General features: G+C 45.7%; 1 protein-coding gene across 7 annotated transcripts in view; it reads left to right on the plus strand.

The window, feature by feature from the left end:
• LOC120901869 (calsyntenin-1) overlaps nucleotides 1–24,188 on the plus strand; it is a 91,828-nt gene that overhangs the window by 51,717 nt on the left and 15,923 nt on the right. For all 7 annotated transcript variants that reach the window (XM_040310249.1, XM_040310727.1, XM_040310569.1 and 4 more), the window contains exons 3-5: nucleotides 7,361–7,500; nucleotides 14,775–14,893; nucleotides 16,123–16,198. In XM_040310249.1, the coding sequence (XP_040166183.1) occupies nucleotides 7,361–7,500; nucleotides 14,775–14,893; nucleotides 16,123–16,198 (335 nt within the window). The remainder of the gene's footprint in view (nucleotides 1–7,360; nucleotides 7,501–14,774; nucleotides 14,894–16,122; nucleotides 16,199–24,188) is intronic.

The following is a 24,188-nucleotide window of genomic DNA, read 5'->3' on the forward strand; positions in this document are numbered from 1 at the left end:
CAGACATTGTCCGTTTCATGCAATTCTTTTCCTCCATTTTCTCCCTTTTTTATTTGGGAGGAAAAATCAGCGTCACTGCGAATTGTTACAGTATTGCCGACGGGAGGAGAGCAACAGAAAAAAAATGAGTTTCATCGAAGTATGAGAATACAATTCCTGCCTCAAACTTTGATGTCGGGCGAACAAAAAAGACTGCTCGCGAGAGCCACCGATGGCAGGAGTGCTGGGTCGTGGCGGTGTCCCTTTTCGGAAGGACGATAACTGCAACGTGTGCACATGAAGGTTTGGTGATGGAGGCGGCGACCATGAAGATAGCATTATTCTGGTTTGGTTGGCGATGTACGGAATGTGTGTTCGAGATTGAAAGGAGCAAAAAACCCACACACACACACACACACGCGCACACATACTGGTACATGATGAAAACCCAAATCCTGTGAAGTACCGTACCAAGCAATTTTATTCACACAAAACCACCCAATGTTGAAAAAAAGCGAGAGGAAGCACATACAGAAACGAGCTGATCCCTCAAGGATCTCGAACCAAATTGATGTGCCTGGCTCGGTTTTCGGTTCACGGATGGCTCACGTCCGTGAAATCCAGACACATTGGACTGCTTTTGTCGAAAATCGAAAAAAAGCAATGCGGCGCAATGAGACCGAAACGAAAATGGCACAGCGAAACAAAGCTGCTCCACTCCGTGGAGCTTTTTACATGCCACATTAAGCTTTCTGAAGAGAAGTTCAGCGTTCAGCTTGTGCTCGGAGTAAATCTAGTGGCAAAAAAACAGTACAGCCCATCGAAAATGTGAAGTCTTCGGGTGAAAAATGGAGAGGAAGCATTTACTATTTACTTGAAACTGTAAGGTACTTCATAGGAATTGTGGAGTCAGGCGATTTCTAATAACTGCTTGGGCTCTTTGAACTTGTGTTAGAAGATATGAGTTTATTTGTATACTTAATTTAATGTTCAAACTGAGATAACAAGTAGTGCAGTCTTTATTTGAGCTCTAAGGGGATGCTGATGAGTAGCAAAAAATCAATCTAAGAGATCTAACTTGTTTTGATATTGCATTCCTATGAAATGATGTTGGAAGATCTTCAATGAATGAGGGTCTTGAAGTAAACTCTTCTAGTAAACTCAGCAATTCATACGATTGACAACGATACCAACAATGTCGTACCAGTTAGATAAAGACAACAGATAGCTCTGATGAGCCCTCAGGTACTGTAAAGTCCCCTGAAGGGAATATTTCTAAAATATTTATTTGTGTCCACACTTTCACGTGATCCTTCCGCAGAATGCACTCAGCGACACTCAAACTCAAATTACTAATGCACTTTGGCAATGTCTGCATTAAACAATGGGATGCAGCTGGATGTTGAGTGCAACAAACAGCTGCCTGCAATGTCGCCAACGAATAATGCTGCAAGATTGTCTCTCGGGCTTAAATCGCGGTGCGGGCAAGGATTTAAACTGATCCCATCGCAAAAACTCGACAAGGCTGAAGCAAATATATATTGCTTTCCTTCGCCCGGGGGTGCTGCTTAGCTTTGTGAGAGAGAAGAGGAGAAGGAGTTGGCTTGTTGTACATCGCGAGTTTCACGGGCACTGGAGAAGAAGCGGGCCTGTGAAGAAAACGTGTACAAAGCCGCAAACGTAGCCGGCCCGGGCGACACAAACTCAACCAGGAAAGCACAATTTATGCAGCAACATTAGACACGGGATTATGTATGTAAAACGATTGTGCAAAGCTCTCCAGTGTTTGCACCCGCCACTTTCCCCTGTTGCTGTCGACGCTGTTGTTTTATTTGTGGTGATTTTTGTTGTTGTTACTTGCTTGTAAACTTACGAACACACACACACACGCTCGCCTTGTTGTCTTCTGCGGTTGGAGCGTTGCCCGCTTTGCAGAGAGCGAGTGAAGACACAAGTCTTCTTCAGCTTACACAATGGGATGAAGAGTGTTTACTGTGTGCGTGTGTGTAAGTAGATGGTTGTATGTGTACCTCGATGATGTCGTAGATGTCGTAGCGGTAACGTGAATGATGATGGAAGATGATTTTTCACGACTGAAAGTGAGGGGGAAGTGGGAAAAGCTGGCCAGCAGTCCTTTAACTTCCACTTGTCCACTCGGCCGTACACGAGGACGACCCTTGTTGGGTTGGGTCCCCGCACAAAACGCTCTACCAGTCGCCGGAAAGCTCGCAAACGGGAAGCACCTTATTTGCATAAATGCTCAGAAAGAGAAAGAACAGGCAAACACACACACAGCTTCTCAGACATGGGGGTTTTCCCGCATCCCCATCGCCCTGTGTTGGACCAGTATCTTCCCCTGGTTCCTCAAGCGGCATTCTCTTTTGACGGTGCCCTTTTGCTGTCAGCTCAACAATTAGTCAATAGTCTATTGCAGACACGTTTTCCGTCCTGTGCGCGCCGCCGCCGTTGCCGACACAGAGCAGCTTCCCGGTTGAATAGTTCGCGCAGTGAGAGTGAGGGGTAGAAGAAAATGGGCACACCAAACCATAAAAACCTACAACGCAACATCCCAAGAGGACCCCTTACTGCCACAATAAAAAGGGGCACAGGAAATTTGTGAAAATGTTGTGCGAAGAGTGAGCAGCGGATCGTTACAACGCGAAAGAACAACACCGCACCCGTTCTCGGCGCCTTCCATGCTCCGTGTCCGTTTCCACGAGTGAGAATGTTTTATTATTCATAACCAAGAACCCTTTGCGCGCGATGGGTCGAGCTAATGGGGGTGCAGCTCATTTAAATAAATGCAATCATGAGCTTTGGCGATCACACACTGTGGCGCGACGGCGTTTTCCCCCGTACGTTATCCTGCGGAGGGATGCAGTTTAAATTCAGCAAGAATCCTCGAGTTCATTTTATTTATTTTTCTTTCCATCTTGCATCTCGACCGTCCCAGCGTGTGTAAGGTGTATGTGTGTGTGTGTCCTTGGTGCTTTAAAATGCTAATTTTGTTTAAACAAAAGCGAAACAAGCTATGAATAATCTTGCAAAAGAGGAAAGTTTTGCCGCGTGTAATTTGCCTACAATTTTGGCGCCTTTTTATAATGCGTATTGCATACAGCGTTAACTGTGAACATTTTCTCCGATCCAAGGTATGCAATTTGCATGACAAAAGTACAGTTTTTATCTGTGCGGGTGTTACGCGTTCGTTTGAAAACTTGTTGAATGCTCTCTGGCTTGACTCTTCCGCCTTAAAAAATGGTCACCTTTAACGGGCTACAAATGGCTGATAATTATGTTCGACATCATCCCCTCCAACAGCAACGAAAAACCCGTGCCCCGAACGCGCATCCATCATTCGTAATCGTGCCCTTGGTGGTGTTGTGTTGCTGTCTTAACTAACACTCCCGGTGCGCAGCATTATCGACGAGACTCCCCTCTGCCCTCGATAAATACACTGCGCGTTGCCGTTCCACGGTGTAACTTCACCGCTCGCTCGCGGAGACATTGATTTATGTCCGCACGCTTGAATAGGTGATTAATACTGACCCCAAAACAGATATCTAATTTGGATGCTCCTTCCATTTTTCCCCGTAGTTTTTTTGTCTTTTATATTAGGGCTTTGGGATACTTTTTCTCGCCTTCGGCCTTTTCCCACGTGCCACACGCTGTTTCAAGAAGATCTTTTCGGTTACTCCACCCGTGAAAAAAATAAGATTCTACGTGCAAAGGCGCACTGCAGGCGTTCGCACACGTTCCCGTGGAATACGCTTTGGTGTATCGCCCCTCACCAAAACGCCCACAAGCGTGTGTGTGTGGACGGTGTCGGTCGGAAGTGTCAGCGTGCGCCTGCAGTCATCACTTGGAGCGACATTTGCTTTTGCTTTTACCACCCTCAGCCGCCGCTCAGTTGCTTCCACTCTATTCCGTTTTTAGGTTCACTTTTTTCTGTTTCGGAATTAATCTATCGGTGGGTGTTTGCCCCGGTGCCGTGAGTCGCCGTAGCGCGCGCGCTGTCATTTATTTTTGGGCAACGACGATCGTCTTTTCTGCTTGCCTCTGCCGTTGCACCCGCATGAGGGGGGTTGGGTGGCTGCATCGACGATAGAACGGACATCACACTGGGGCGGCTGCTGATGCTGCTGCTGCGGGTGTAAATTTTATGGTTTGGTTATTGGACTTTGCTTTTTAAAAGTGTTCTACTTTTAGTCCGTTTTGTGTCTTTGTGGCGAGGGTTGGACATCGGTTTGGTTTGATCTTTTTCTTCTTCTTCTTCTTCTTCTTTGGGATGGTGTGATTCACACCAACGGTCTTGGCGGTGATGGTTGTTTTGCTCTCTTGCAGCATCTTGCATGAGTGTGATTCATCTACAAAAAGAAGTAAAACATTAAATTGATTTTTTCTCTGAATGCTATCCTGGTCATGGCACCAACAAATTGTATTTTTCAAAAAAAAAAATTACGTTTCAAATGAAACGGAGTTTTCGTAGTCTGACTCTGGCAAAGGGGAGCTAATCGTATTTAATACCAAGTGTAGACATAATTATGCAATCATCAGTAAAGTCAGCATGCCAACATAAAAAAGTAAAACATTTCCCCGAAGGGCTGCTGGCCGTCAAATTTCAAACTGCTTTTCTTGCTAAGACATAACCTGCGCTACATACAAATAAACCGATACACATTACCCATTCCAAATCCGACCACGTCAGCAAAATTGGCGTGAGCAAAAAAGAAAAGGAAACACTCCCGCCAGCAAACAACCGTTGACACTTTCCGTTTCGATGTTGCACAGTTTTCTTTTCTCCAAACCCCGTTCCGTTCAACGCTTCTTCCACAACACACGGCACACGGGGTTTCTTTTTTAACTTCTTTCAGCACTTTTACGGTTGTACAGGTCGGTCGGGCGAACGTTGTCGACACCTTGCAGCAGCTGGTTGGTCGGTCGACTCGAAACCACCGGTAGTTCCCCGGTATCGATCAGCTCCCATTGCGCCACCAGCGGGTGTTGTTTGCACACACCAATCCCACCCAGCCCCGTTTAAGAAGGTGCTAAGCTGAGGATTTCAGTTTTACGCGCGTATGCTGGGTTGCGCCCAGCCAACCAAACCTGGAGGCGTGAAAATTGAAGCAGAAGTGCAGAAAAGAAATGTTGCCAAAGCCAGTAAAAAGGAGGAGGAGGAGGCACAAGCGATATAAATCAACCTCGGGGCCGGCCACTGCACTTCTCGGAGTCGGGCGGACAGGGCACGTAATCTGTTTTAATTCCCAGCCAAAGTGCGATTCCTTCTGGCAGTAGCAGCACCTTTCTTGTTGCTGAACTGCTTGTTCGTTCATTGATTTTTGTTCCAGTTCTGTGTATTGAACCTTTCGGTTGGTGGTTGGAGTGCTCTTTTTTTTGTTAAACCCATCTAATATGGTTTTGATACGTCAAATCCGCATTGAGCGCAAATAAATCCAGCGATAAATGGCAAAAGTTGCAGCTAATATCGACAGCGCGAAACAGCCCGCAAGTAATTAAAATGCTGCAATACAGTTTTGATATTTCAATTTGCTCCTCTTTGAAAAGCTTTCCCCCAGAAAAGTTCTATATCGTCTATTTGCTTCAGCTAGAAATGGACGACCAGACCTCGTGGTGAGAAGCTGAAAATGGACGTAGTACTGAGGGCCAAACCTCCTATCAGCTTCCAGTTAATGTGTGTTTGCTTATCTCCACGCACGCATCACAGAAGCCCTACACACACTTCCTATGTGTACGTTTTATGCCATCCATTTTTCTTCGATTCCATCCTTTTTCCACGAACCTTTTTTTTTCTTTTGCTGTAGTCCGTCCATTTCCTGTGCGGACAAATTTGCGCAACACTACCGGAAACAATCGATTGATCCTAAGGGGCACGACTGCTAGCACGATGTAGCCGATTGCCGGCTGTAGCGCTAAGGCGACGGTGGTAAAGAGCGTTTGACGCAGGAAGTGGAGTTTGTTTTTTGCCCCCGACGCTGGGAAGGAATCTCAGCTCAGACAGGATTCTCGCTCGTTTGATGCGATCGATTGGTCCAAAAGTAAGTTAAGCTCCATTTTTAGTGAGGATTGATGCGAGCGTTTTATTTGCTTGATTGATTTATTCGGTTCGGGGTTTACAATAAATCAGAAAAGGGGATTTCCGTGTGCTTCATTTCGCGCTGAGGAAGCGCTAATCCGTACCTGAAGTAAAATGGTAAGAAAAAAATACATACAGCAGTGCCGGGATTAGATGTTTCTATGATATTTGGTCCTTTGGCTACAGTAGCCTAAATGTTTTTGAAAAACAAAAATTTAATATAAATCTAAAACTTCTTTACTATTAGAAAACTATTCACTTTACTATTAGAAAACTATTTCGAAATAGAATTGGAAATGTTACAACATTCCCGATGTTTGTCCACAGGAACATGATGCTTTGCGGAAGAGTTTTGTTCCATTAAAAGCTTTGCCCCTTTTCCGCCCAGGAACTGGTTGACCATGAACCGGTATGAAATGAAGTCTGATGTCAAAATTAACGCTCCTCCACACACGCCACCCCAAAATGTTTGCCGCTTCCAATTACATTAGGAAAATATTTGTGGTCGCGTAATGAATATCGATAGCCACCGCCACCGAACAGTGCCGCAACATGCCAACATGTGTGTACTTACTACAGCCGTGTTCACCGTGCGACAGTTTCCTGGGAAAAATGTAATACCCGTGATAACAGGCGCAATGAAAATGCATGGTGGTTATCGAGAAAATTATTCACTTCCAGTGTACTTCCAGTGTGTCGGAATGGCGGAACTATCGAGGAGGAAATGAAAGCAATATCGATTGTGCAGTACCGAGCAAAAATGGTGGTAGTCGGTCTGGCAGTCTAATGTTCTCAATTCCTGGAGTTGCAATGTGTACAAAACTGCACCGGGCGCTTGTACCGGAACGCGGGGCTTGGAGCGCTTGTTCCGGCCGGAATGTAATACGCACGGCAAAAGGAAACATCGTGCTTTCTCTGATGCGTGTCAAACGATATTGATGCAAAGCTCTTGCACTGGAAATCAGAGCAATGGGAAATGGCGAACAGCAAACATCCGTGTGCGCAGTAATTTCGTGTTCGAAGGGCTTTGATAATTGCAAACAGCACAAATTATTAACACGCCGATGCCGCATCATTACAGGTTGGATGTGGGATTTGGGAAATTAAATAGTGTAAACCCTGCTAGGTATCCTGTCCCGCTGCAAATCCTTTTAGGAGTTGTTATCTACATCAATTTGTAACATTCAATTCCTTTACTTATAAAACTCAAGCATATCCCTGCTGAAATAATAATAAATTCTTAACTCTCTTAACTTACCTTACCTTTCCAATACTTTCTTCTCGTTGCAGAACGCGTCCTGGAAAACTCGTACCACGGCTTGATAAAGGAAAATGAAACGTTCGTCGAGATAACGCCACTGATCAAGGTGGACGAGACGAAAATCTGCGGCTTTCACATAATCAAAAAGAACAAGGAAATTCCCTTTCAGGTAAGCTTCCATTCATTACTTCCATTTTGTCATTACTACCGTTGAATAATGCATCACATAAGGAAGAAAACCAATTGTAGCTTGATTTGCTGGAAAAATCAATAATCTTCCGCCCGTAACGCTACGAAACGGCGTCAGACGAGGCAAACAACAACCCCCCGTTTACAAGAAGACTCAAGCGCGATTTCTTATCGACAACGAAGTGGAAACACTTGGGCTATCAAGCATTATTGGCAAAAGTGGCACGATTTGCAGAAAAAGTCGAGCGCGCGAGCGCGCACGTGTCACCATCTTGTGCATTTTTCGTCGCCAATTCCTACGTGCCCCAATGGGGCGGCGGACCGGGTGAAGCGCGACCGGGTTGCCATTTTCGACCATTGCAAAACGTCTCTTGTCCATGAAATTCGACTAACTCCACTTTTAGCACGGTCATATATCAACCCGGCGGTTGCGCGGGTTCGTCGTCTCGTGCCTTCTCCGCGCGCCGAAATAGCCATTGTCCGTTCACGGCACGGTGACAGAAATTGTTTCGCTAAAGAAAGGTGGAATCTGTCAGACATTTTTTCTTCCTCCCACTGTACATCTCCGTTCTCTGGGATGGGTTTTTTTTATAAACATAACCACTTCCTTCTTGCGAGCGCCTTCCAACAGAGAAGGTGGTCCACAGACCATCGTCATTTAATGCAATCATTTTCAGCGCATTTCTTATGCCGTCAGCATCGTAATCTGTTTTTACTTTCCTCGTCGAGCGCTCTGTCTCTCTGTGTCTCTCTCTCTCTTTTTCTCTCTCTTTCTCTCTCTTTCTCTCTCTCTCTTTTTTCGAGGAGTTCGAGGATAACCTCTTGGGGACACGAGATAAGAAACTTCATCCTTTTCATCTGCTCGAGAGCAGCCACCGGTACCATGCTGAGTTTCGGGTCTTTGGCGTCGCTTCTTTGCCAACGTCCATCAAGGTCCATCAAGTACGAAAAAATCCTCCCCCCCCCCTCCCCCACCGGTTTCGGCACACCAGCTTACCGTGCTCTTCTTTAAACGGTATCGTATTTACTGACAAAATCCACTTGAAATTGCTGCTAAGCGCCCGGGGAGGGATAAGGGCTGGCGAGCTTCCTTCCTTCTGTTCCACCGGTTTGGGGCGGAACTAAGGAGGAGGGGGATCTGTTTTACTTTCATCACACTGTAGCCAAAATGTATGCAAACTTTCCCCCTTAGCCTAAAGCACCGATCCACCCGGCACGAACGAACCAAATTTGTCCACCACTAACGATGGTCCCGGAAATGGCTGCGGAACTGGGACGAAAAGGCGCTTTTTTTGCTGTATTTTTGGGAAGCGGTCGCTTTTTTTTTGTTAGGATCTTCAAAATTGGATTCCTGGTACCGTACCTTGGGTGAGAGCACCTCCCCCGGCGGTGGTGGCATTGCGTCGGCCGGTAATTAGCGCAAATGATTATTCCTTGATGTCCACCATAATGAGGAGCTCCCACCGGAATTTGTGTGTCTTTCATTTCTTTTTTTTACATTCTGCGTGTTTTACAACGCACAACATCTGTACGCCCCCACCAAGAAGCGTAACTTGTGAAGGTCGCGCCATTTTTTTCGTCGTTGTGTCGGTGTGAAAGCGTGTCCAATGCTCTTAGGCGAAGGTGTGCACAGACTTCCTTCGCCCGTTGTTTCCTGTACCCAAGCAAGATATGGTGAGGGGAAAATACCATATAACAAGCGACGACTGTGCTGACAGCTAAGCCTCCACGGCCTTCCCTGATCATTAGCATAAGTGTTGCTAGGTATCCACGTGACACTGGCAGGAGGGGGATGTTGTGGACCGGCGAAGAAAGTCTCCAGGGAGGTGTGAAGCTTTACCCGGCAGCTTCCCCGGTGACGAATGGGAACATCATGGGTACATCATGGGTGGCTGCTAAGTTTGATGACGCAAAGGGAGTTAGCCGAACGTCTCAAGTTTGCAACTTCGGCTCTCCCTTTCTCTCCTCTTCGACCCCACACCCTCTGTGGTGTGGAGTTTTCTCGTTTAAGAATTTTCACTTTTCCAATTTCTAGAAGGTACAAGTTTAAGTCTGGAGAGGGAAATATCGGTATACAGGCGATTCTATAGCGCCAACCATTAACATGGGAAACCTCTTGAGATGAAACGGACCTCTGTATGTGTGCTTCCGAAGCAAATCAATAACGGAAAGCTGTAAAGGGGAAGGGAAAATATTAAATTCATTCGTAAACAAAGTGAAACTTTCTGCAGCGGAAAGCAACTTTGCGGGGCACCACTTGCAGCTGTGCTGTGCCATTTAAATGTCAGCCCAAGTGTGTTGTGGGTGCTTTTATTAAAAGTTTAATTGGAAAACGAGGAATGTTCAATTAATTGACATTTTTTAGCCAACTCTCCCTCTTGTCGGTGCGTGTGTGATGTAAGGAATTTGATACGTAACATTTTGGGAAAAAGGGCTGAAAGGCGAAGATACCCCAAGATGACGCTACGGTTCTCAATCATTCATGCCCTTTTCTCCGGTGAAGCTAACAGCAAAAAAAAAACAAGCGAACACGATCCACTTGTCCGTTCTATTGTCCTTTTTTTTCTCTCTCTATCATTGCCCCGAAACCTTCCGTCACGGGTCACGGCGAAGGATCGAAGTGTCCGGGCGTTTCTGAGGACTCATCATGTCCGACATTTGCTTAGGCTGCATGAAAAATTATCACCCAGCCCCCCCGGGGTCGCAATATGTATGTGTGTCCGGGCGCGCGCGCGTCCTGCGTGCATAAGCACCCTCCCCTTTTCTCCCCTCGGACGATGCCGCAGTTGGCAGATAATTTATTATCCATAACACAAAACGCCGGTTTGATGGTTTGATGGTGAGCTGGTCCTCCGTGTGTCGTCAGTGGGGATGCACGCAATGGGTGGTGGAGAGAATCGGTGCCAAACCGATTATGCACACTCCGGCAATACCGCACACCAACCGTTGCTATGCTATCAAGGTAGTGGTGGTGTGCTGGATGTGCGCGATGCCTGGTGACGTCCTGTGGCCTGCGGTGTGCCAAGCGCGATATTGTGGGCGATCTCCCAGCAACCCCTGGAGCTCCGTGTGGAGAATGGCGTGTTGGTGAAACGTTATTGTGTGGTCTACCGACAGGTTCGGCGTCAGGCTCTGTGAGAATCTCTCCTTTCATCTCATCCCATTTCTCTCTCTCCTCTCCGCTCCCTTGAGCAGCCCACAGGATCGTTAATTTAATGTCCGGAAAAGGAGGCTCAGGTTGATAGTACAGGTGCTGCTGCACACGGTAGCTCGCTGGTTGCTTGCTTTTTTCCCCCCGGCAATAGAAAATGGCATTGCGACCCGACATTGCTGGCACTCGAGCCCGGGTACACACAGTAGCAGATGTATTATTGCATTTAAATGAACAATTAACAAACCGCCCAAGCACGGAGCGTAGCGCTAGCAGTGCCTGTGCTGTTATTCGGTGCACTTTCTTCAAGAGCACTCCTTACCCGCAACCGGGTGGTGGTGGCAAACGGTTTTTGCCGCTTTGGCGACACACGACAAACGATTATTGGGTGGCTCGCTTTCCACTGTTCACGGCTCGCCGTTGTACACTTTGGCGAAACACTTTAGCCTGCAAAACCCGTTTCCTATCTTGCCCATTAGTGGTTTTAAGGTTGCAATTCGCTCGAACCTCAATTGTTTTTGTGGGGTTTTTAAGAAGAACCCAAGCACATGAGCACCATTCTGCGTGGCGATGATAGCAATGGGACGGACACACATGTGATATTCTAAATTAGATTTTAATTTATTTCGATGGCATTTACTTTCGTAAAGCCAAACAGCAGGGACACCCAGGGACAAAATGGTGTGGAGCAAAATTAATATCAATCACCTTTTTCAGGCTGCCAAGTCCAGGACAGGGGTGGGTTTTAAAACCGGGGTCTCACACTAAAAGTGATGGGCTTATAGCATGGGGGGTGGTTTAACCTCCGGTGGCCGTTCCGCTGACACGTGTTCGCGCAAATGTTTGATGAAAGTGGCAAGTTATGCAAGCAACAATTAATTAATTATACATTCTGCTTGACTTCTCGGACAACGTGAAGGGACCGCAAGTTGCGAGGAGATCCTTGTGTGAAGAGAGAGAGAGAGAGAGAGAGAGAGAGAGAGAGAGAGAGAGAGAGAGAGAGAGAGAGAGAGAGAGAGCAAAATAAAAGCAAACTATTAAAGCAACATGTTCTGGAGCTAGAGTTCATATGAACGGAATTTTGAATGTTAACTACTCATGTTTATGCTTCATTCCAAAATAGCAAACAAATCTCATGTTTGGGCCCAAAATTATCGTTTAATACATTTCCAAGTATTTTAAGCCACTCAATTTCATGTTTTCTAAAGGTTAGTTTCCCTCTTGCTGTATGAGGGCATATCGCAAAGGGCGTTTGAATTTGTGTAAACGCCCTTGTTCCCTATCCACCCTTCTATTCTAGCAATTTTAATTAACTCCACACCAATCCTTTGCTTTGCCCTTTGCTATAACCGTCGCTTTGAGTCTATTTCCGTTTAGTTGTTTCAAAATTAAATGAGGGCGTCCCCCAATCCCATTCGAGTCAAAACATTGGTGTGAGCTGTTCCCTGCGCAAATGCTCTTACTACGCTATGGCTCTATTGCTAGCAATGCTCAAACTGCCGGAGAAAGCCATCGAACCGCCTTTGATGACGTTTGACACAAGCGGCACATTGTGTTACAACGTGAAACACTCATCTGCAGCATCCAGCAGCACAAGGAAGGTGAACAACATGGAGCAGCTCTCCATCCCTTGTACCTTTTTCTAAGAAAACATTAAAGTGTAACACAACACGGGCTTCAGGCCCTCCGAGCAGAAGTTTTTAATCTTCCCGCAGTCCCCGCTGTTGCTTGCTGTAGAAGATAGAATATCAATTTATTTTTAATCGCCTTCGAATCACCGGTGCACCACCTGTCGTGACGTGAATCAAATAACTAAAATGGATTTGTTTCGATGGCACCTTAGCGTTGGGATGGGTGAAGGGAAGGAGGGGGGCTTTTGTTGTTGCGGGGGTCCCGATTTGGAAACATGCGTCGTTGGGGGGAAGAAAATCAAACCCTGCAGCGAGAAAACAACTGCACCATGGAGCATGGCAAGCAGCGTGTCGAGGGGATAGAGAGGTACGACACAGTACGGTGCCGTGACCAGGATTGCGTTCGGATTAGCATTTTGATGAAGGAACGTGAAATTCCTGTGAACGTTCTTGGGCGCGCGCGCGCCTTCGTGTGCGTCAGCGAGCGATACGTGTACTGTGAGTGGCCCCGGGACGCCCATTTCTAAGCGCATTCCATTCCTACACACACGCCGGCAGCGCACAGTGTTTGGAGATGACAGTTGAACGTTGGTGTTACTGTTTTACGGGACGATATTACGGGGTTGCTGGCTGCGCTTTTCGGCAGAGAGTAAGATAGAGAGAGAGAAAGAGAGAGAGAGAGAGCGAGAGAGAGAGAGAGAGAGAGAGCGATGGATGCAATCGTGCCTTGAGGTTAAATTGGTGAAAGATTGGAACGGGATTTACTGTGAGTCTATTTTCTCGCACAGAACGTTGAAGAATGCAGGTTTCGAAGCTGGGGCAGTTAAGATTAGGATAGCAATCTAGGGAAATTAATGATAGCAAATTATTTGATTGTTATTCAACTTCATATTTCCATATCGCTTTTCTTTCGTCTTGTTCAATCGAGCCAACATTCAGTTTGCGTAATTATTGGCATACTTTATCCCATCTAGTAAAGCTATTAAATTTAATTGCTTCTTTTCAAATCCGGCGTCTTCGGCTTGAATTACATTTCTTCGCAAAATGCTCACAGTTGTTAAAATTCGAGAAGCAATTTTACTGAGCTTAATTAATTTATCAAATTGCTCCCAGACCGCTACCATTTCGGGGGGAGCGAGTTAGTTAACCTCACACAATATTTAGCATCGCCACGCTTTCACGGTCTGATCTATACACCCCGGGGTGGCGCATTCCATCCAGTTGGTGTCGACTGCAAGTTTCGAAAGCGAAGTTTTGTCAACTTTGCGCATAAATAAATGTCGAGACAACATATCCCGCACATGCTATCGGGAGTTTTGTGCTGCCACAATAAAAAGAGTAGTGCATAATTCTCTGTTGGCCGTAGCTGTGAGCTATCGAAAATTCATTTTTTTATGTAATACCGATCGCTTCATTTGCTTTCGCAGATTCGGTTGCCGGTGCCGAATTTTGCAATTATGCAAAATTGTATCCACGCCACGCGTGTGCACTCTCTGCCACTGCCCAACAACGATATCGAGCGTTATTTAAACGACTGTGCGCTTTATGCTCGCGCTGATGATTGGTTGGGTTATGTTTTTTTGTTTGTTTTTTTTTTTTTTGTACTTTACTCTTCGTTTGTTTTTGTAATTCTTTCGCGCGTACTCTTCGCCCGCAAACGCTCACACATTGGAATGGGCTTTTGTTTGAGCGGTAAAATAAGCGTGGCCCATCCCCCCTTACGATAGTGGTGGAATTGGCCATCGAGCATCGACTGAACATCCAACCAAACTGAGCTGTCCTTCTATGCTGCAGCCGTTCAGCGATTTCGATGGCCCGCGTGTACTGACAAAAATAAAACATTAATAACTGGGAGACGACCGTGGCAGCACAACACACTGCGGCTCATCGAGGAGCAAAAAAAGCATATCTGCAATTAACAGATGCATGTCCTTTCATGTCCCACACTATCCCTGATGGTGCGAATGGGTCAGTAAAAAAAAGCGATGAAATGAATTTATGATTGCCCGTGGGTATTACTTTTGTTTCGCTCATCTGTTTTCCTTTCACTTCGTAATGCCACCGATAAACACGTGGAAAAACAGGCGATGCATCAATTTTACAATTACGCAAAGATGCATGAGTGTTTGCACAGCAGGAGAGCAGGTGTGTGTGTGTGGGTGTGCTTTTTCCACTTACTATTTAAATTTCAAACAATCGAACGATGCCATTCAGCAGCGGCATCTATCATTGTTTGTGTGCCGTTTTGTTTGGTGTTTCTGTCGAATAATCAATATTTTTTGCAGAACATAAATTTGTGATTCCACCCATGGGGATAGGGAGGGAGGGAAGGTGACATAAGTATTTCCTCTGTTGCTGCGTTTGTTAGCTATTATTTATTGTTGGGTTGATTATTTTCGATCGGTACGGTAGAAATTAATGTACGCGTGATTTAATGCCTGTTATTTGCTGTATTGTGTATTCTCTTTTCAGATTGAGCTTGTGAACGAGCTTGGCATTCTGAAAGCGAAAAAGACACTGAACTGCGAAAAGCGGAAAAACTACAAATTTGACATTACCGCCGTTTTCTGCGATGGATCACATTCGAAGAGGTAAGTGCAACAATTGTTCTATAATGTATGGAAAAACGATGTTTTGATGTTTTACTTTAAATACTTGAATATAATGACGTTTTAACTCTTCATTTTTATCGGCATGAAATAATTCAATCGCCGCACTTGTTGTTTATTTTTTTTTGAAGCTATTTTGAAGCTGCTTGGCTAGATTTGCTTCTAAATTCACTAGATAATCTATTATTTTACAAGTACATCATATTGCATACCTTCTGGCGTTCAGCAGGCACAGTGAAACGGAGTAATTAATAAACCAATTTTGCCTATTTCAATTACATTTTAATCCATTTTATACCTTTGCGATATCTACTCGATCAAATCGTGTTTCACTTATCTAATATATAGGCTGACTAGTCTTATTTCGTTACGAATCCAGCAAGTCAATTGATATGCCCCTACTAATGCCCAAAAGCACTACGAATTGCATAACTTTAGGCGCTCAAACTTGAAATTTGTTTTGTTTTTATACATTTACCAAAATTGTTCAATTATTTCCGCCTAACTTAAACATCTATTCTCCCCGTAACGAACGTGCGTTCGAGCCGAGCAACAAACGTTGGCCTTAAATTGCTCAGCAGTTGTGAAAAATGTGTTCCATTAAAATGTTGCTAGCGCCTACTTTTCATGTCAGCAATCACGGCAATAAATGTGCCGCGGAACGTACCATCCGCCCCCAAAAACAAGCGAGCGACATACAAGCAATCGCGCATGTAGAGCTTGTTTTGTGCTGGTCCGTCCACCTTTTTGCTTCTTCTAGTTACGTTCGCTCCCATCGTTCCACTTCGCACATCGCCAAGGCTTCTTCACTTCAATCACTCCGCGGAGACACCGAACCGAAAGTTTATCTGACAGGCGAAATATCGAAGCACTTTCTCCCGTCGCAATGTTTCGCGCTCGCAGATGCCTCGTCCATTGCGCTTAACTTCCCAGGAAGCTTTGCTGGAAATTACTTGATGCGTACGTCTGTGCTTATCCTTCCACCCAGCCGAACGCACGAAGTTATTCGGCACTTTGGTATCTTTGGAAATTTTTCTCTCCTTGTTTCGAGTTAAATCCACGGCAACCCATGCTGTCCTTTTTTTGTTTTGTTTTTGTTTTTGTTTTTTTTTTTTTTTTGGTTGGCAGGACTGATTACGATTACGAATTTCTTATCCCAAAAACTTTTTTTTTCTCATTCGCTCTCTCTCCAATTCTTCCTTCCATTTCAGCGCGAGCGTACATATCTCCGTGATTGACATTAATGAATATTCGCCCACATTCCTGCAGCCCTCATACGTCACAGAGGTAAGTTTTGCAAGTAATGAACTTTCCGTCCGGCTTCTCACTTAGCAGCCCGAGTGCGGTGGGCTCTGCCTTAGACTACTTAGCAGCAGTGTTCGGCTGCAGTTATCAAACACATTCATCCCGACCTTTGGGTGGTGTGTACCTTTGTCAACCGGTGCGTCAATATCGGTGGCTCCGACACGGCCCTACTGCACCCGGGCATCTCCAGCATCTCTCTCGAGCATGTGCCAGTAATTAGTGAATGCTTCTTTGCCGTCCCCGTAGCCCGCGTTATGCGTCTTTGCCCTGCGAAAACTCCAAAAGTCAGCAAACTTCCAATCCAAGCACATCGGTAATTTATTGCTCGCCCAGCCCCATCCCCGGAGAAAATGGTTTCGGACCGTATGAGATTGGTTTCGGTATGCGAAAGTGGAATAAGAGAGAGAGACCGACCGACCGACCGCCCGAAATAGAGCGCCAGAAGAAGTTTCTTAATATTCATCATCCATCTTCTGGTTTGCGAATTAGTTCCACCTCAACCACCAGGCGTCTCCATGGGGGCGTTCACATTTCCATCACTTTCACCGTTCGCACTCCGTTGGAAGTTACCGACGGGGATGTCACAGTTACTTTTGCACTTGAAGCAAATGAACACACGCACACACACAAAAGAAACAAATAAAAAGTGGAATGGAATGCCACACGAACCGGACACGATCGTGAATAGATGGCCCACACGATTCATGAATGTCTTTTTCATTTTCTCTCTCTCTCTCTCTCTCTTGCTTTTCTCGACCCTCACCGACGCCTCATCAAACTCAATTTTCGGCACCTTTAGTCCGGTTCGTTTTGGTGTATTTGCTGCTCATCACCCGGAAAGGTCTGCCCGTTGAGTATTTTGTTTCTCGTTTTTTTTTTGTGCCTCTCGATTCTACCGAGGCGTAACTATACACCAAAGCAATTCTGCAAGCCCCGGTGGCCGATTTTCACAGACTCGTAATTAATTCAATGTACTGGTATTGATTTTTGCTCCGTTACAAAAAAACCGGACCCTACATTGAGCGATGTCGCCCACAAAGCAAAGCAAAGGTCTTCTGACATCGCCTTTTTTGAAATCAAAATGCTCCTCCGAAACACTTCAATTATTATTGAACACAGTGACACACACACACACACATTGAACGCACGACTGCTCGCTTGTGTCGCATTGGGGACTGAATTACGAATTTGATGAACGCTCCGAACCGTGACAACCTGGACCTGGAGGGCTTCTGGGAAGAAAACAGCAACGAAAAAAGAAGCAGAAATTATGACCGATACGAATTCCAGTGCCTTTCTGGGTGTGCGAGAGAAAATCGATACATTTTCCAAGAAAGTTGATAATACACTGAAATGTCACAGCGAACAAAAACACATTCTTAGCTTCAAATGATGCTTCGGAAGCGGTTGATCAAGATTGATTTTTCGATCCCACTTTGTTTCGGCTTCACTTGCGCTTTCGCGTCGCATGAAACGGTTGCGGTAATGAAGCGCGATTTTCCACAATTAAAAGCAACATTTACCAAAAGAAAAACATAACCAGGGAGGGAGTTAACCTCCACCCCCACTTGATAAACGCCACGAGTGGTGAACCAAATTGATAGCTTTTAATGTTTGATGAGCGTTAATGGTGAGGTTCCGTTTGCCACTTTCACGCTATTCCATTCATTTGCGCGCTTTATGCGATTCCGAACCCATGGGGGGAAGGAAGAAAAAAACGTTCACTTTTAACCACTTTGAAAGGGTCATTAACGGGGTGGCAGCGGCAGGAGAAGATGGAGGTCAATATGATGCAGCGGTAAAAAGCAATTAAAAAAGCACAAAAGCGTTTCCATCCATCCATCCATCGGGGGGCGAAACCGCGCATTCCGCTAAGGAGTGGTGCGCGTAGGCGTTTACCAAACTCGCCTCACCTCTCTCTCCGTTTGCTGCAACACTTTGACGAAGGATTTGAAGTTGCTTAATTCACGTCAGGATGAGCTATGGAGTTTGACCAAAACAAAAAAGGCAGTTTGGACACGGCAAAAGTTTCCCCGTTTAGCGAGTCATTATCCATAAACAGTAAGTGAACTGAAACGTCTGAAGTCGATGTCGAAGTCGCGCTGTCAGTTAAATTGGATTGAATGTCATTTAATCCCTCTCAAATGACGGGAAAAGTACTGCAAACTTCCTGAAAACTGAGTTACAAAATAATAAAGGCCAGATTTGATTGGTCTTCTGGACCACCACAAAATGGGCTTCTCCAACAAGAATAATGTCCAAACGAGCCACAGTAAATCACAAGGCATCAGCATACTTGTATCGCGTTTAGCCCAACCGCAGGAGCTTAAATTATCAGCCAAGCACTTTTGTTATCAATATCGCCCCTCTCTCTTTCTCTCTGCTATGTACAAACCAAAAGGCTCATCCGCGTGCAAACTGCATCCTGCAATATTTAACACACACATGCACACACACTGCGGATGGATTGCGTGTGAATAGCGCTTCGGAACAAAACACAAAAGGCTCAGAGTTTGAAAACAACGGCGCAGCAATCTAGCGATCGGCCCCGATAATCGATAAGATAAATACGTGCATCCAGGCATACGCATACAAACGACCGACCGCCAGTAGTTAAAAGAGATGCACCAGCCAATGGGGTTGGCAGGGAAATGGGACGGACCCTCTGCTCTTTCCCTCTTTCTGTGCCCCGCCCGTTCATACGCTGGCTTCCGGTTTGTGTGGCTAAGCTCGGGCTATTGTTTCCGGCTTCCGGTCCCGATATCATTCCGGTTTTGAATGCGCTTGCCTATGAGTGTGTGTGTTTATGTTTGCAGGATGAGTGCATCCGCTTTTCGAATCGAAACTTTGCCTGCAAAACCGTAGTGCACCGTAGTGCTTACAACAAAAGTAATATTAATTTCGAAACAACACCAACTCTGCTGCAGGTGAGTTAAGATAAAGTCTGTCGCCCCGCGCCCTCATTTCACGCATACGTGTGGTGGAAAGCCATCCTTTGTGTGTGCTTTTGCGTTTTGCACCGGCGATAGCGATGGGGCGTGTGTGTATTAAAATAACGTTCGCTTGCAACGTGGTGTGAACGTACACGGGGCGCACTGAACGTTCTGCATCCCGTTTTTTTGCGAAAGGAGGAAAAAAGAAGCGAGATATACAGCGCCACCAAGGCAAGGCTGGCAGGGAAAACAGCAGGAGCTAGTGCAGCAACTAACAACCAACGGCAGTAGCCCTGCTGCCCATGCATCATCGGTGGAAAGTTTCGCGCTTTTCCGTATTCACGCTGGCACGCCGACACGCTGGCCCTTCCTTCCCGACGGTGTGCACATACAAACTTTGCACGCGTTTGAAGTATTAACGATTTCCTGCCGTGTGCCGGTTGGTGTGTACGGTAGTAGGGTTTTTTTTTGTATCATTTACGTGAGTAGTTTATGGTGCTTTTCCGATGTTTGGCCCCTTTTATGCTATAGGTAGATGCGGCAGAAAGTTTTCGTAAAGGTAAAAAAAAGAAAGACATGATATCTTTAGGCTCAAGTTTTTAAAGTAACAACGGAAGTTTAGCAAAAGCGGGTAACTCGATCATTAGTAGATGCATTGAATAGGAAAAACTGTTTTCTCAGAATAGGAAAGAAATCTCAGAACTAGCAATGAGACTACTTACTTTTTTCAGTGATTTGAATCAGAATAGAAGATTGAGATTAGAATTTTAAACTCACAATTTGAAGATTGATAACTAGTAATGCACTATACAAACCATCTTTACATATCGCCATTACTTCTTTTCGATCCAACTCACTCACCTACTTTCTGTGCCGATTAGAGACTCACTCGTTGTGGATTCATATCACGCACTCTTTTCTTGGCTGAAAAGAGACCTCATTCCTTGGGATTCAACTGAGAAAGAGAGAGAGTTCTTTCTCTCTATCAGCGCCAGGGGCGGATTAAGCAGTAAGCGGTCGCGTGGAGCCTCAAGGTCTCAAGGGGGGCCCGAGAAAAAGAATCTTCCTCAACTCACTAGTAAATTTGCTTCTCAATCCTTCTCTGATTTAGAATTCTTCATACAAATTTTCGGTCTACTCTTCAGAAAAGCCTTCCTTTGTGTGACCGCTTAAAGCCTCCACTTGTGTTAATCCGCCAGAGCTCAGTGTCGACCAGTAACGCGTTCTTTTGGGATACTTTCTACTTGCTTATACAGAGTGAATAAAATAGGAATTGATTTATTCATAAAAAGAGCTATGATTTTTTTTAGTCTCTCTCAGCTGAGCTGTGTCCATACATTCACTTACAGGATTAAATTCCCTCATTGATTCTCACTCTCAATGAGCTTTTTGTCTCAATTCAATGCGATGTTTACTGGTCGGTTCGGTAGTACAGTCGTCAAGTTGTACGGCCCAACAGAACATGCCCGTCATGCGTTCAAATCTTGCACAAGCTTTACCATGCAAGAGTGGATGCCTTATCTAGAAATCAATCACAGATCATTGCTTAGTTGCTGCTATTATTACGCAACTATCGAAAATAACCATTAATGATTTGAAGATAAATGTAGCTATTTTGAAGAGCCTCAATATTTCAACCCAAAAATTGTATTTTTGATATTGAACGAACGTTATGAAAATTATTGTGACATTGTTAGGCGATGAAATAAGCAGCAAACGACAGCTTTGAAATAGCTGTGTGTACATGTATTCTATTTCATTTCCAAGTATAAATTAAATCGTAACAGTCTTACATTAACATGCCCCTAGCAACTACACTTAAGCTTACTTGATTTACTTAAATCCCTACAAAAACAAACTCCGAGCAGCAAGCGACCAGTCGACGTGCTCGCACGGACCTTTTGTTTTATTTTTAGCCCGAAAAAAGGTGCATGGTGCGTACTTTCCTGGTACGTTTTACCATAACTTAATTACGATGGACTAATTTCGGTAACTTATTGGTGATTTTGTTTCGTTTCACCGATCTGCGGAACCCTTCCTGGAAGTATCATCCTAAACCCGGGCTGCTGATGCGTGTGTACACTGTAGCTACCCTAGGCTCGTGATGGTGTGCTTCCTTTTTTCTATTCACTTCTATCTTTATCTGAAAACCTGAAGAAGAAGAATCACCTGTCAAAGCCCAGCTCCATCAAGCCTTCGATTTTTCGAGGGGTACACCAGGAAAAAAAAACAAACATTGGAGAATGATTTTGATGGTGATGACCGTGACGCCGGAACGAAAAGGACACGATGCCGGGGACCGCATCGGTACCTTTTTTCTTTGTTGCTTGTGCACTGTAGTATATTGTTGTGATTGTTTCCCGAAATGTGTGTTTTTCCTTCCTAAGCCAACAAATCCCGTGTGCGCGCCAACCCGCAGCTCCAATTTGGTTCCCGTGTTCCTGAAATTCAAGGACAATCCGATCATTTCCACTTGGGTGGATGTTTTTTTTTTTTTTGTTTTATTTTGTGTGTCGTATTTAACCTTTCTGTCGCATCGATTTTCGTTCGATGAGGGTTTTCGGAGGTCGTAGATAGACGGAGAGAATCCGTCCGTCCGACGAAACAAATGAGGTACGAAAAGCGGTCGGTAGCACTTCTTCAAACAGCGTTCAAGAGATGGTTTTGGGTTTTTTTTTGGAGAAAGTGTAAGAAGCAAAGGCTCATCGTTAGATGGTTGAGCGTCTGAAGATATTCTCCCAGCTTCCCATCTCATGCAATCAGCCAACAGGCAGGACGTGCCCATTATCTGCGCAATATCCAGTGTCGTGTCTCGAATGTCCCCGTCCGGAGAGAGAGCTGAACGGACTGAATTTCGAAGGCGAAGCGAACCTACGGAATGACTCCAAAGCGAAAGGATATCGGTAATCCTTTTGATGATGTTCTTAATCATCCACTCAATTGCGCTGTATAAATTTCACTGTTCGCTTCACTTTCCTCCCAGGCTTCTTTGCCCTATAACCAGTAAACTTCGAAACAAAACACGGTCCACCAAATCCAATCCCAAACTCTTTTGGGATCGTCCACAACATCATCCCCTTCTTTAAAGTCTGGTTTTTGGTCACTCCTTTGGTCACGACTTACTTTTGCTACTCCACCAGTTTCACACCGCCACGATCATCATCATCATCATCATCTCGCAACCGATAATCCTGATCATCTAAAGGTTCCGGATCACCACCGCCGAAGGTCCTCGGTTTGGTGGATGACGTTTCGACAGCAAAAAGATGGCGAGCTTTCGCTGGGTTGTTGCCCATTTTTCCGCAAATTGCACACATCCACCAAAGATACGGACCGCAATAGGGGTGTGTGTGTGTCCTTTTTTCTGGAATAGGATGGCCCCGCTGCTGGCGCACGGCAGATGAAATGCAACGGTTTCGTCCGTGGCTTCTTGCCTCCCTATGTTGGTTATCGTTGGATTATATATTCTTTACCTTTCGCTCTACAATCGCCTCGTCCTTTATTCGAATTCGGATGCGCTCTAGGTATAGACGTCAGTGTGTTTTCCTATTTCCTTTCTTTTTCACGTTGTCGTCACGATAGCAAAAATAGTGGCTTCCTTTCGCAGAAGCTTTCGACGAAGGAAACGAAATAGATGACGACGCTGGGAAAGGTAAAAGGTAAAATTCTTCCCCAAGCAGCATCCGGTACGCGAGGCTAGGCGCACAAATAAAACGCTTTCCTCCCATCTGTGTGTGTGTGTGTGTGTGTGTGTGTGTGTGTGGCTGGCTGTGTATTTCTTGGTTTGACTGTTCAAATGCAAGACAGTGGAAACGATATTGCAATGCCTGAGCTGCCAAGAAAATGCCACACAGACACGCCGAAGTATATGGGGAAATGGTGGTAGGCGCGCGTGGAGCGCAACGGCGGAATTGAAAACGAGAAAACTTCGAAGCTACTATTTCCTGCGTCAGGAACTCGTGACTTTTTCCTCCCCCCAACTTCCCCTCAACTCTCCTCCGTTTTTCCGTCCTTATTTGCCGTTTTTTTCCTCCTCCTACTTTGTTTGTTTCTCACTTTTCCGAGCTTCACTGACAGGTTTTGGAATGGGTTGGAACTGAGTGGAACGAGTGGGAATAGAAGAGAAAGAAAAAGTGGTGCCAAGTGGTGCCAAGTCTTCATCCTCTCCCGGTGTTCGTTCATGTGGCCTTGGTGTTCCACTTGTGCAATTTTCCCGCTTCCCGACCAGCGCACAACAATCATGCTCTCGCTCTGTCTCTTGGTGCCCGCCAAGAAAGCAAACGGCAAAGATCTTTTACCGTGTCCTGTCCCGCTTCCTGCCATCCCGCTTGCCTTCTCTAACACTTGTTCCTTCGTTCGAAAACCACTAAACCCCAAAGGCTTGACTTCACGTTTCGATTATGCTTCGGTGCGGTGTGCTGTACTCTTTTCCGCGCCTTTCGGGCAAATGCTTACGGCTTACAGAGCAGAGCGACCATCTTCGCGATCCTTCCCCGAGTCGGTGCTTCTTCGCTTTGCAGGAAATGATGGAATTACATTTCCTTGCGCAAGGGCAGGGCAGGGTTTTGCCGTCGAGCACCAAATCGAGTTCGGAGAAAACGGTCGAGGACTACGCGCTCGCGCTCCCCCTTTGTGCGCTTCTTCGCAGTGGCCATCCGCTCGCTAGAAGACAGCTGTTGTAGAGTCCACAGTTTGTCTTGTGGCCCTGGTCGGCCCCCTCGCAACAAAACGCAAGGAGTTCATCCCACGTTCACGTGGAGAAGGCGGAAAGGATCCCACGCCGCACGCTCTTGAGACGTGCACAATCGACTTTCGGTGCTTCGGTAGGATCTCTCTGCACAATATCCTTCGGAGTGTGCGTGTGACCGGTTCCGTCCGTCGTCCGTGGAGAAAGGGTCGTTCGTCGATCCAGATGGCGCTGACACGCTTGGAAAGAGAAGCGAAGGGCGCTTGAAATCCACAGATATTTGTCATCGTTACCGAGCGCCAGTCCCCCAGCAAGTCGATCGGAACGGCATCCCTCAAACCACACCGCATGG

Source organism: Anopheles arabiensis, chromosome 2 (assembly GCF_016920715.1).
Source record: "Anopheles arabiensis isolate DONGOLA chromosome 2, AaraD3, whole genome shotgun sequence".
Taxonomy (NCBI): domain Eukaryota; kingdom Metazoa; phylum Arthropoda; class Insecta; order Diptera; family Culicidae; genus Anopheles; species Anopheles arabiensis.